Here is a 14,198-nt window from a genome sequence, read left to right as displayed (position 1 = left end):
ATAGGCTATTAGAATCTAATCTGACCAACTATTTACTGTCAAAAAGCCCCTTCACTGGATTTCTATCTTTTTTTGGAGGGTCAACATTTTCTGTCCTTTTTTTTTCTTTCTTTTTTTTCTTTTTTTTTTGCAGCTTACGCCTTTTATTGGTTTTTGAAGGGACAGACAGTAGGCTGACAGGAAACGGGAGAGAGATGGGGGAAGACATGCAGTAAAGGCCGTGTCGGGCTCGGGAGTCGAACCCGCGGCACACTGCGTCGGGTGCCCAGACGGTTACGCCACCGCCTGGGCCAACATTTTCTGTCCTGAACGGATTATATATGGCAATCAAGATTTTATATCATTATTTAGAACTTTATTTACATTTGTTATAGAGGCCTACACACGTTCCAACTCGGCCTCAAACTGCTCTAAACTATTATGATATATTATGCTATAGTCATGATACACCCCTTGCTAAATAATTGAGAAGCTTAATTGGATTGTTTCTGGTGCAACGAGGGGAAATTTGTTAGGTTTTCTTAAGCCACGCCGCGGCGGTTTGGAGGTTTACGTTGGCTAAATGCAGCATGGTCTTCTGTGTGATGCCAAGTTGTTCAGTGAACCCTGAATCAGTGTGGGGATTGAATAATTCATACGTTTCACACATTGATATCTGAGAGCAAGCATGAAATTTTGCACAAATCTACAGTAATCCCCCCCCCCCCCCCCTCCATCACCTCTGTGTCTTATTCTCTGCTCTATTCAAATCCTTTCACTAAACACTTAGAAGGGCTCCATTTCCGTCACCGCTAAACCCCTTATCCCTTTTTTTAATGTATTTTTATTGAGGCTCTGAGATTTCACAACTGTTCAATCACAATTCAATGTATATAGAACCACACATTTTTCTTTTTTCAACATAACATAGGAAAACAACAAGAACCACAATACGGACATTACAATGCACAGACAAAAAACAAACACAAAAAAAAAAAGACAAAACGAGTACACCACAGTCTTGACATGATTTGAAAAAGATTTTTGAATAGTTCAACTACATTGACACGTTGTGAGCTTGTAGACTTGGCCATTTTATAACTATTCAAAAATGTTTTGCAAAATAGTAAAAAAAAAAAAAAAAAGGCAAAGAAGTTTATGGATATATAAGGGGTTTAGAGGTGACGAAAATGGAGCCCTTAGTTTAAACCTGCAGGCCTTAATAGCAGGCCTTAATAACAAAGTTTACACAAAGCCACACCCGCTCATCTATAGCTGTACGTCAGGTGGTTTAAGTTTGTATACTGCCTGACCTCACTGTTGCTATCGGTTACAGTGGGGTGATACGGAGTGATGTCATGCCAGCATTTCTTCATCTTCTCCTGTGTGTGTGTGTGTGTGTGTGTGCGTGTGTGTGTGTGTGTGTGTGTGTGTGTGTGTGTGTGTGTGTGTGTGTGTGTGTGTGTGTGTGTGTGTGCGTACGTACGTAAATGTGTGTTGATAAGCGCACGTCTACACACACATCTTGTATAAATGTGTATGTTGACAAGTGTGTGTGAGACAAGTGCGTGCGTGCGTGCGTGCGTGCGTGCGTGCGTGCGTGCGTGTATACATGGGTATATGTCAGGGCCTTCATGCATCAGCCAGGAAATTGCACGTGTTGGTTTGTTTGCGTTGAAGGCTCAGCTTGCAGCCGCAGTCAGAGTTTCTTTGAAGGCCATATCCTTCTCTCTCTCCAGAGTTTCTCCCTTGGACTTTCTCGCTAAGCACCAGAAACCAGAAATCAGCCAAATGCATAAAAAAGCTTCACATTAAAGTTGCCTCTATTCATTTTTAACCACTTGTGTCCCTATAGCAGAGGTTCCCAAACTTTTCCATGTCAAGGACCCCCAATTTGACACAAATTAGCCCCGCGGACCCCCCATTTGAAAGGATATGCCAGGGACCCCCCATAAGAGGAGATTTTTACGGCTCTAGCAGTGATTCTCAACCCGTTTAATTTGAAGGACCCCCCGGTTTGACATGCATTATTCTACGGACCCTCATTTAATGTAATTTCTATCTCTGGGATCTCTGAGAGTGTACAAATGGAACCAATGAGTTACAGACCCATAAGGTTCCAAACCATCATTTAGCTGGGGATCCCCTGGAACTCCCTCAAGGACCCCTGGGGGGTCCACAGGGATAATTAGTGTCAATTTGGGGGTCCTTGACGTGAAAAAGTTTGGGAACCACTGAGATAAATTATCTGAAAATTCATTGGCAAATATTTCACATCAAACTAATTCATTTGGTGATTTCCTCATTCATATAGAGGTTGATGCTTTTATTCACAGAGAAAATATCTACCTTAACCCATTTTGACCTGAGATCAGATTCTAAAAATGTCTGTTAGAAATTGACAGTTTTCTGAAAAAGCTATGTTTCTATGTCAGTCGTTCTTCGATTTTTCAAAAATAGCAGACCTACAAGCTCGTAGCTCGCCACTCAGTGGCGCGCTACGAGCTTGTAGGTCTGCTTGATTCTTATTTTGTGTTTCCTGTCCTCCTTTGTGGTAGTTTCCTGCCTTGTCTCACCTTCCCTGATTTTTGGTTATTTGTTTCACCTGTGTCGTGTTTTCCCCTCAGCCAATCCTTGTGTTGATTTGACTTCACCTGTGTCCTGTTAATCGTGTGCCTATTTAAACCCTGTGTTGGGTTGTGTTCTCTGTTGGATTATTGTCTTGTATCCTGAGTGTCAAAGTCTGTTCGTTTGATAGTGTTGCTCTCCTGCAAACCTCTGTCTATTAAACTTCCACTTCAAGATTCTGACTTCCTCGCATTTGGGTCCTACTTGGAAACCACCTCCTGACACTTATAAGCTTGATTCATGCTTTATCACGCGACATGCTTGATTCATGCTTTATCACGCGACAGCTTGATTCATGCTTTATCACGCGACAGCTTGATTCATGCTTTATCACGCGACAGCTTGATTCATGCTTTATCACGCGACAGCTTGATTCATGCTTTATCACGCGACATGCTTGTTGAAAGCAACTGATTTAAAGGAGAATTCCTTGATGCTAGAAGGCTTTCTTACCTTTATTTGTAGTTACGTCCCCACCAAAGAGGTCCAGGTGTTATTTTGTGCAAAAGTGCATTATTGGCTATTTCCCCTAATATAAGCCCTCAATGGGGGTTGGGTTTTTGTGCTAATTCGCTTATTTCCATTGAAATAAGTAGTAAAGTGTACTATTGTATTTACATTATGAAGAGAGGATAAATACATATATATATTCAATTCAATTCAATTCAATTCAATTCAATTCAATTCAATTCAATGAGGGCTTATGGTAGGGGAAATAGCCAATAATGCACTTTTGCACAAAATAACACCTGGACCTCTTTGGTGGGGACGTAACAACTACAAATAAAGGTAAGAAAGCCTTCTGGCATGGAATCCTCCATATGAACCTTTCACATTCCAAATCTCTACTTCTTCTCGTCTCTCAATTGATCTGTCTCTTGCATGTCTCTCCTCTCCTCTCCTCCCCTCCCCTCCCCTCCCCTCCCCTCCCCTCCCCTCCCCTCCCCTCCCCTACCCTCTCCTCTCCTCTCCTCTCCTCTCCCTCTCCTCTCCTTCACAGTAGGTTTGGTACTAAGTGTGCGCGCTGCGGCAGGCAGATCTACGCCAGCGACTGGGTGCGTCGGGCGAGGGGCAACGCGTACCACCTGGCCTGTTTCGCCTGCTACTCCTGCAAGAGGCAGCTGTCCACCGGGGAGGAGTTCGGCCTGGTGGAGGAGAAGGTCCTGTGTCGGATTCATTACGACACCATGGTGGAGAACCTCAAGCGAGCAGCGGAGAATGGTATAAGTCATGCCTAGTTGTTGTTGTGGCTTATTTGCAATCAGAAAGAAATTTACATATCGTCGCTGTCGGGAGGAAACCAACTCTATTTTTTTTCCTTCATAAATCAATGGTGTTTTGGTTAAAAAAATATTGAACCAATGAAAAAGCGCTTTGGACAAAAACGTAACTCCATTGGGGCCCTCAAACTGTCTGCTATAAAAGGCTAACTATTCACCTCTCCCCCTCTCATGCAAGTAATTGACAACATATAAAGTCAGAATTCCAACTTTGATGAGGCAACATTTCATTTGTTTTAAAATTATACGTTTTTTTTTTTTCATTTCCTGAAAAATGATTATTTTTAATTTCCCGAAGTTAGGAGTTAGGTGGTTTCTCCCCCCGACAGCAGAGATATATATTATGTATTCATTTATGAAAAGTACGAACTAACACACTATATATATATATATATATATATATATATATATATATATAACCTTCGTAACCTTCTTTTCCAACTCTTTTCTCCTTCCTTTAACCCAATCTGAACGGGAACCCCTTTTGGTGTTTTAAGCATTATGTTATGCGTTGAAAAATAGCAGATCTACAAGCTCATAGCGCGGCACCGAGTGGCACGCTACGAGCTTGTAGGTCTGCTATTTTTGAAAAATCGTGAAAATGTGGCACAAATCTTTGAATATATATCCCTTCAAAGCGAACGTTTTTAACTCAAATCTTTGCTTCTGTGCATGGGGTCCCTGGAACAACATATTTTCAGATGTGGGTCAGCGGCCAATTACATATAATTCTGGGGGTCCTTGACATGAAAATGTTTGAGCACCACTGACATAGAAACATGGGGTTTTCAGAAAACCGTCAGGATTTAAAAGACATTTGTAGAATGGTCCTCAGGTCGGTGAATAATCTCTGTCTCTTGTTGTGCCTTCTTCCCTCTCCTCTCAGGGAACGGTATCACTTTAGAGGGAGCCGTTCCAACAGAGCAGGACAGTCAGCCCAAACCGGCTAAACGGGCTCGTACCTCCTTCACGGCAGAACAACTACAGGTCCAGTTTACATTATGTACACAAATATATCTTATATGAGTTATATATCCTACTTTCTATTAGAGACGTCCCGATGCTGTGTGTAATTAAGCAATATTACACGAGAGGGGGTGGTTTAACGTCATTAATGCACGCCTACGATGCTGCGGGAACGAGCCTGCAGGGCGAGTTCCGAAAGCAACGCAGAAGTGCATTAGTTACCCTTAAAACTAAGAAAATCGCTGAAAAAAACATATTTTGTTAATGACAGATGTGGCCACTACGACCTCAAATGTCTCAAGATACTAGCTAGCCTAGCCACAGAGTTTGCTGCGCTCTGGGAGAATAGAGCAGCTGAATTCTTTGTTTTGATTAGGTGTGCGGTGATGCTCGTTTGAACCACGGCTAGAAGGCTGTTTCAACCAATCAGATTGCTTCCTCGAAACGACCTGTTGTATAATATGCCAGTCTAACCACCCCTTACCCCACAGAGGTGCAAGTGGACATTTGAGTGAGGAGTCAACATGAGATATATAGCTATAGATAGCTATGAACACAACACGAGATCACAACAATGGTATCGGTATTCGATATCGGCTAACACAGAAATTGTGGTATCGGGTTCGGATCGGGAACAAAAAAAACTGTATCGGGACATCCCTACTTTCTATGGTGTCTATATTTGTTCTTTAAAGCTGCTATAAGCAATAATATGTCAACATTTTAATGAACATTTCTTTTATTTTAATTTTTGGTATTCAGACAACCAGCAATGGGTAGAACGCTCCCAAAAAGAATGTAGTCTCTGTGACACATCTAGGGGCCGCAATCTGCATTCAAAGATGTTCCTATAGAAGCTTTGTCATTGGTCGAAAAAAACCCGGTCGCAATGACTAACCAATCAGGAAGCAGAGTGTCACAGAGACATTTCTTTTTTTTGGGAGCGTTCTACCCATTGCTGGCTGTCTGAATACCAAAAAAAAAAAAAAGGTCATTCAAATGTATTGCTTATAGCAGCTTTAATGGGCTCTGTACTGCAGCAACATGATTTCACGTTAACGTCCTCCCTATCTGTGCAGGTGATGCAGGCACAGTTTGCCCAGGACAACAACCCAGATGCCCAGACGTTACAGAAACTAGCAGACATGACAGGCCTAAGCAGAAGGGTCATACAGGTCAGTTTTACTGCAGTGCAAATACAGTACCATGCAATACAGTACAGTACAGTACAGTACAGTACAGTACAGTACAGTACAGTACAGTACAGTACAGTACAGTACAGTACAGTACAGTACAGTACAGTACAGTACAGTACAGTGTATACATTAGAAGACACTTGGTTGCATGCTGAGAATAGCAGATCTACAGAGATCGGCTATTTTCAGCAAGTGTAAAATCAGTCATTACGACGACATCAAGGCCCGACAAAATACATTTTAGTCAACTAAATCAACTGTAGATTTAGTCGACTAAACTGTAGATTTAGTCGACTAAACTCTTATGGTATAGTCGACTAAAACTAGATTAACACTAAAACATTCCAGGTGACAAAAAATGTGACTAAAACTAAATTAACTTTCATTCCAATTCCAAAGACTATGACTACAACTAATATAGAAATTTGGTCTAGATAGAAGACCTGGGATGGGCAACCTTGTTCCTCACTAAGCCATTTTCCAACTATAGCTGATGATGTGATCAGCCAAGTGCCAGACAATTAAAACTACATTGTCTCAATATAGACTGTAGAATGAAAGCAGAATACAACAAAGCATGCAATAAGTCAATCATTTTATATAGAATAGATCAAAGAGGTACAAGTTGGTTTCAGACCATAAAATAAAAAATAAATGTCTCATATTTCTCATATTTTATAACATTTGTTTAAAGTTTAAACATATACAATGTTGTTGTATATAGCCTTTTTAACCATAGTAACATTATACATAATTTTGTTGCTGTCGGAAGGAAACCTCATAACTCCATTTTTGAGGTTTTTTGGGGGCATAAATCGGTGCTATTGAACACCCGTTACGTCAGTGTGTTGTTTCAAAAATATTGAACCAATGGAAAGTAGTAAAAAGTGCTTTGGACAAAACCTCTAACTCCATTGGACCCTCAAAATGTCTGCTAAAGCAATTAACTCCACCACCTCTCTCCCTCTCATGGAAGTAATTGACAATATATAAAGTCCCAACACCAACTTTTATGAGGCTGTAGTATTGCTTTGTTTTAAAAAAAATATAAGGTTTTCTTAAAGGACCACTTCACCACTTTTCAACCTATCTTCATATAATAGGTCCTCACTAATAATCATGAAAGAATGGCGCAATTTTTGTCTGTGTCTCATAGGAGGGCTGTGGGCAATTCAGAAACCGTCTTCCAGTGACATCATCGATGGGGAATACAAGCTAATAGAAACTGCAGTCTTTCTAGTCCTGAAATGTTGCAATGTGAAAATGGAAGCCATGGTTCTCACGATAATGAAAATCTAAACATTTTTGTAAAAAAATCTTGTTTAAAAAAAATCTGCCTAATGATGATGTCACTGGAAGACGGTTTCTGAACTGACCACAGCCCTCCTATGAGACACAGACTGAGTAGAACAAAATCGTGCCATTTTATCATGATTATTAGTGAGGACCTATTATATGAAGATAGGTTAAAAAGTGGTGAAGTGGTCCTTTAATTCCTGAAAAAATGAACATTCTGGAGTTATGATGAGGTTTCCTCCCGACAGCAGACATATACAGTATAGCATACATGATGGATGGTTACGTTACATCTTCATAGGTGTGGTTTCAAAACTGCAGAGCAAGACACAAAAAGCACACGCCGCACGGAGGCGGGGGTCCCCAGGGGGGTCCTCACCCCCAGTCCCGCATCCCCTCGTCCATCCTGCCAGATGAACTGCATTACTCGCCGTTCGGCAGTCCAGAGCGGGCCCGCATGGTGGCCCTGCACGGATACATCGACAGTGAGTGTACTCTTTTTTTTGTGCTTTTGTTTGGTACAGTTTATCCCATTTTAGACCTGAGGACGATTCTACAAAAATGTCTTCTAAATCCTGACAGTTTTCAGAAAAACCCAGTGGCGTGCATAGATTTATTTCTCTTTTGTCTTAGAAATGAGCCACACAGCTCCATTTTTGTATACAAAAGCAGTCTGCGAGCCCTTTTCCACCGGTTGCTTCCCAAAGGGAACCGGTTCAGTTCTTTTTGGTTCTTTAAGGGAAATACCACTAATTTTCAACATTTTACTATGTCATTAATATATACCTTAGAGCTGGAAATAATAAAAAAGTCCCCCCATTCTGTGTTTCCTAGAACTGGAGGTGTGAAAAAAAAATCATTAACATGGTGAATCACATCTTGATGACATCATCAAGATGTGATTCACCATGTTAATGATTTAACATGGAACATGGAACGTTAAATTGAGTGGGCAAAACCATATAGATTGTTATCACCATGAAACTTCCCCGGTTGATTACTTACACGAAGGCAATGATTTATTGTAGGCCTATTACAAATTAAAAAAATGTTAAATATGCAAATGAGGCATTATCCTGCTATAAATGCGCCATGTCTCTGCGTGCGTACGTGCGTGTGTGTGTGTGTGTACGGTTGTAACTCAAAAGCTACTATACTGTGGAAGGGTTATCATATATTAATTTACTTATATTGATCCTATAAATAATTGAATATAGGTAGACCTATAGTTTAGGCCACTCAATTCATAATTAACGTTCCAATTTTGGAGCTCTGGCTCATGGACTTAAGAACCAAAAAGAAGAGAACCGGTTTGAACCGGAAAAGATGTCTGATGTTCAGGTTTTGAGACAGTATAATGTCATCATCCGGATTATAAACCAACATACAGTAACGCATTTCCTAACTGTATATCCGATGTATCTGTAGCTTCTATACGTTTTGCCGAATTTTGTGACGCTGTTTTTAACCCATTCTGGATGGGAAACCCTTTTGGTGTTGTAAGCATTATGTTATACTTTAGCTATTGAAAAATAGCAGATCTACAAGCTCGTAGCGCGGCAAATCTTTGAATATATATTCTTTCAGAGTTTCTGAGTCCCTGGAGTCCCTGGAACAACATATTTTCAAATGGGGGTCGGTGGCCAATTACATATAATCTTTGTGGCCCCTTGACATGAAATATTGAGAACCACTGATATAGAATCATCAGTATTTCAGAAAACTGTCAGGATATAGAAGACATTTTTTAAATGTCGACGTCAGGCCTAATATAATCCCCTTGTTTTACGACCTGTGCTTTATTCTCTCTAGGTCATCCCTTCTCCGTCCTGACCTCTCAGAATCACCCCCACCACCACCAGGCCATGTCGCTGCCCCAGCTGCCCCTCAGCCGCTAGCTATAGCCCCCCGTGTTGTGACCCCCGACCTCTGAACCCCAATAACACCCCCCCCCCCCCCCCCCCCCCCCCCCTGCCATCGCAGACGTCCGCCAAGCTGACCCGGAGGTCAAACGGGAGGCGACTTGGAAAAAAGTTTTTTTTTTTTTTTTACCTTTGACCTTTGACCTCAACCGCTCTGAGGAAACTGAGAACTAAGTGGAAGTTAAGAACAAAACAAACAACAAAACAACAACAACAAAAAACCTGATGTCGTTTGTGTTTGGTTCTTCTCCCTATGGACAGGAAAAGGACTACATATCCCACCTGCACCTCCCTATGGACAGGAAAGGACTACATATCCCACCTGCACCTCCCTATGGACAGGAAAGGACTACATATCCCACCTGCACCTCCCTATGGACAGGAAATGACTACATATCCCACCTGCAAGCTAGTCTGTCAAAACCTTAGAGTATATATTAATAGCGACGGCACCCGGAGGAAACCCTGAGGCGAAATGGACATAGTGGCCGAATTTGTCATTGCAGCTCGATCCAGCGCTGGTCCGTTGACTATCATTGCGCACGTTCATGTTATTGGGCCCATGACACGTGAACGCTATGTTTCATACGTGAACGCGGGCAAACGGCGCAATGATAGTCAACGGCCCAGCGCGTTCATGTGTTTGGGCCCAATCCATCCCAGAATGCACTCTGTTCCCACCCGGAAGGAGGGGTGAAATCGCCTCATGCGCTTTTGAGCAACTTAATGCAAGTGAATGGGAGGAGAAATCTGGTGCCGTCTCTATTAATATATACTGTATACTCTAAGGCCAAAACCCATTGTTGAGACCTTTATCATCATTAGCACCTGGAACTCACAGAAGAGGTGAGCTCTCTCTCTCTCTCTCTACTAGCGGACTATGGACGCCACGTCAGTCACGTGTACAGCGTGTCCACCTATGGACGCCCTGCCCCGCCAGTCATGTGTATGTACAAGCGTGTCCACTCTCTGCCTGCCTGGCCCGGCCATCTCTGATGATGTGATGTTATAGTTTTGGAAAGATGGAAGTGAAACAGAAACCGGATTCATTAATGCCTTTTGAGTGCTGTCAGATTTGTGGAGATTAGTAAATAAGTTAAAAAAAAATGTAAGGGGAACTATACCGTAGGTAGGGGCCCCCTGGGATGGGTTGGGCTGGGCTCACGCACGCACGCACGCACGCACGCAAGCACGCACGCACGCACGCACGCACGCACGCACGCACGCACGCACGCACGCACACCCCTCTTTTCTCTCTACACCACCATGAAGGAACACTATTGGTTGTTGGGAAATTTTAAGGTATAATATGAGGTATATAACCTTAATATTACCTTAGTATAAAATAAAGAAAAATACAAATACATGTACCATAAATGAATTGCTTCATTGAAACATGGTGACACACGCAGCGTGTCTCGTTTACAGTATAACAATATATTGTGTAACGTAATTAATAATTACCGGTATCTCTCAAGTGAAATTGTTAAAGTAACGTTCACAAAATATAACGCTTTGATTGATCATAATTATGCCTGTGATGCAAAATTTTAAATGTTAACACTTGGGAGTGTTATAATGTTTTACACTGCAGATATAACAGTACGAATTAGAGCTAGGAATTAAAGGTGGTGTAAGTGATATTTCTTGGTTAAGAAAAGTTTTTTTTTTTTTAAAGTAAAAAGCTTTTTTTTAAGTCTTATTTATTAGTAGTAATCATTGATATAGTGTTTGTTTCAATAACAGGGGTTTTCCCGTACCTTTAGTAAACAGCTCTTTAGTCAACAGAAAATACATTCTTTCTCAGATGTATTTACAAAATAATGTATTTTCAGTGATTCAATTGAAACGTTGTCTGCTCATGTTCTTTTGTCTCACGACTTCATCACCAATGTCACTATATCCCTGTGTATGAGGTCTCTTTCCTGATTGGGTGAAAGTGGTATCCTGACCTGAAAATGTATATTTTCTGTTAACTATAAGAGCTGGAGGTACTAGATCCCTGTTACCGAAATAAAACACTATGATTACCATAATATTTAACAGTTATTTTAACAAGGAAATATCACTTTACAGCACTACTCCAACACATCTTGAGCCGCCACAATAATTAGCTGTTATTACAGCTATTACAATAGCTGTTATACAATGTTAAAAACCTAGGGATCGCAGAGTTGTAAATAGAGGTCAAACAGGCCTTTTTCCCAACAATTTTCTTTTCTTTGTGTTTCCAAACTCGGGTTGCTAATGTTAATGTATGACTTCTTGGGTCTCTCATCCAGCCTCTGTGTGTGTGTGTGTGTGTGTGTGTGTGTGTGTGTGTGTGTGTGTGGGTGTGTGTGTGTGTGTGTGTGTGTGTGTGTGTCTCTCTCTCACGGAGTAGTGGTACATTATAGACAAAATGAAACGGACTGTGTTTGTACATACATTAGTAGTGCGTGCGTGCGTGCGTGCATGCGTGCGTGCGTGCGTGCGTGCGTGCGTGCGTGCGTGCGTGCGTCTTGGCAGGGGTAGAGAGTGTGAACGTGTTTTCTTAGTGCCATGGCCGTTTGTGTGAAGAACAGGAACCAATGTTAATTAAAAGGGGGAACAAGACCTCAATGTCATTGTATATTTATTGAGATGTTAAACCCTGTAAAAGCACTTTCCCCCCCCCCTCTCTGAAATGGTTTTGTTTTATTATTATTATTATTATTATTAAAAAAAAGAAAAAGAAAAAAGAAGGAGAAAACAAGAGAGAGAGAAAAACAAAGGTTTATTTGATGGAGCTTGTGCATCATACATGTTTTGTGTATTAAAATGCAATAAAACAGAATGTGATATTTCTTGTGCCTCTGTTGGGGGGGGGGGGGGGGGTCTTTCAAATATATATTATGGGATTATGGGAAATGAATGGGCAAAAGTACACAGTGAAATATTCAGTGTAAAAAATGGTCCTGAATCAGAAAATCAATAGTTGGTACATTTGCACGATATAATCGGTGTAGCATAATCGTAATCGGACATAAAATCGGCCATACAAATGCCATATCGGTATCGGAGCGGTCTCAAAATAATCCAGATTATTTAATCGGTTTTTCACCAGCAAATAAATAAATAAAATAAAATGAAAACTTAAAAAATGCGTCAATAAATCAAAAAGAATTCTAGTACTCTAGTCTAGAACAAAAGCCAAATCAAACATGATATTTATAGATTGATTCAATACTTTGTTAACAGGCTGGGCCAAGTCCCTATAGGGCCTATAGGCTTAATTGTTTCCATTGTGGTCCTCTGTATAATATCGGAATCGGTCAGAATCGGTATCGGCAGATATGACTCTGCAAATAATCGGATATCGGATCATAATTTAACCCATTCGGGCTGACCTCAAAATTAAAAATAAATCTTCTAAATCCTCCAGTTTTCTGAAATAAATATTTCCACGATTTCTCAAAAATAGCAGACCTACAAGCTCGTAGCGCGCCACCGAGTGGCGCGCTACGAGCTTGTAGATCTGCTATTTTTCAGTAGCTAAATTATAACATAATGTTTAAAACACCAAAAGGGGTTAATAATCGTGTACCCGTAATTTGAACACAAATCAACCTGATCAGATGTGCTCTGGGTTCTCACGAATAAAACGCCACAAAGTAAGACAGTAGAACTGTACTAGAGATATATGAAACTAATATACTGTATATTAGGAACATCAAATCATAAGAATAATAATCTAGCAGGCCTTTACAGTAGTCTACAGGACTATACAGAGCACTATTTATTTACACGATAAAATGACATACTAAATATTATACACACTACTGTATTTTATGCAGTATATATGCCTGCATGGGAAATAAAGAGGTGGTTTTACTTAAAGGACAACTTTAGTTTTTTTCAACCAAGGTTCATGTTTTAGGTTGTTATTAGAGAAAGTAAAAGTTGAGTGTTATTTTTTTTTCATTTGCTGCTTTCTTTCATTTTAGGGATTTTAGCTCTTTTTGACAGGGGGTGGGGGCATTCGAGCATGGTCCTAAATATGTATTTTTGTACAAAATTGGATGGTTTTTATTATTTACTATAGTCCTACTAGACGCCAGGAAATTACATCTGGCCACAGAAGATCACAGGATCTACTGAATGTGAAGGTAGCCTACTGGGGGAAGGCTTATACTGTGTGTATAAGGCTCAATATGTCAGTTTGTCACATTCAGTAGATCCTTTGTGGCCAGATGTAATTTCTTGGGGTGTAGTAGGACTATAGTAAATAATAATAAAAAAAAATCGCCATACAATTTTGTAAAAAAACACATATTTAGCCCCATGCTCGAATGCCCCCGCCCCCCTGTCAAAAACAGCTACTATCCCTAAAACGAAAGAAAGCAGCAAATGAAAGAAAATTAACACTCATCTTTTACTTTCTCTAATAACAACCTAAAACATGAACCTTGGTTGAAAAAAAACTAAAGTTGTCCTTTAAGGGCGGGAACCCCTTTTGGTGTTTTAAGCATTATGTTATACTTTAGCTATTTTTGAAAAATCGTGAAAATGTGGCGCAAATCTGTGAATATATATTCTTTCACAGCGAACGTTTTAAAACAACCTTCAGGATATCACTTATCCGAGTGTTAATTTAACTCTGATGGTGTACAAATGCACAAAAGCAAACATCATTTAAGCTTATATGTATGTATGCGCGTGAGCTCGCACACACGCACGCACGCACGCACGCACGCACGTATGCACACACACACACACACACACACGCGCGCGCGCGCGCACACGCACGCACACAGTACGCTCCTATATAGTAAGTAACTAACACATTTATGAAACAAAAAAAGTTTCTGTTGCAATTTGTTTGAGGTTAATCCCTTATTATCCATAGAATGCCTAGACTAATACTCAAATGACAGAACTCATTTATAGTGGCAAAGATATACATTTGCATA

The 14,198-nt window shown here is 40.6% G+C and overlaps 1 protein-coding gene across 2 annotated transcripts in view; it reads left to right on the top strand.

Annotated features, from left to right (window-relative positions):
* Positions 1–9,649, top strand: part of lhx6a (LIM homeobox 6a) — a 32,240-nt gene extending 22,591 nt beyond the window's left edge. For both annotated transcript variants that reach the window (XM_079524988.1, XM_079524987.1), the window contains 5 exons: positions 3,608–3,828; positions 4,774–4,874; positions 5,933–6,028; positions 7,647–7,830; positions 9,158–9,649. In XM_079524988.1, the coding sequence (XP_079381114.1) occupies positions 3,608–3,828; positions 4,774–4,874; positions 5,933–6,028; positions 7,647–7,830; positions 9,158–9,243 (688 nt within the window). In that variant the 3' untranslated portion in view covers positions 9,244–9,649. The remainder of the gene's footprint in view (positions 1–3,607; positions 3,829–4,773; positions 4,875–5,932; positions 6,029–7,646; positions 7,831–9,157) is intronic.
* The last annotated feature ends 4,549 nt before the right edge of the window (positions 9,650–14,198 follow it).

The sequence above is a fragment of the Electrona antarctica genome (assembly GCF_951216825.1).
Source record: "Electrona antarctica genome assembly, chromosome: 16".
Taxonomy (NCBI): domain Eukaryota; kingdom Metazoa; phylum Chordata; class Actinopteri; order Myctophiformes; family Myctophidae; genus Electrona; species Electrona antarctica.
The sequence above is the reverse complement of the archived record's forward strand: the minus strand, read 5'-3'. Positions and strand labels throughout refer to the sequence as shown.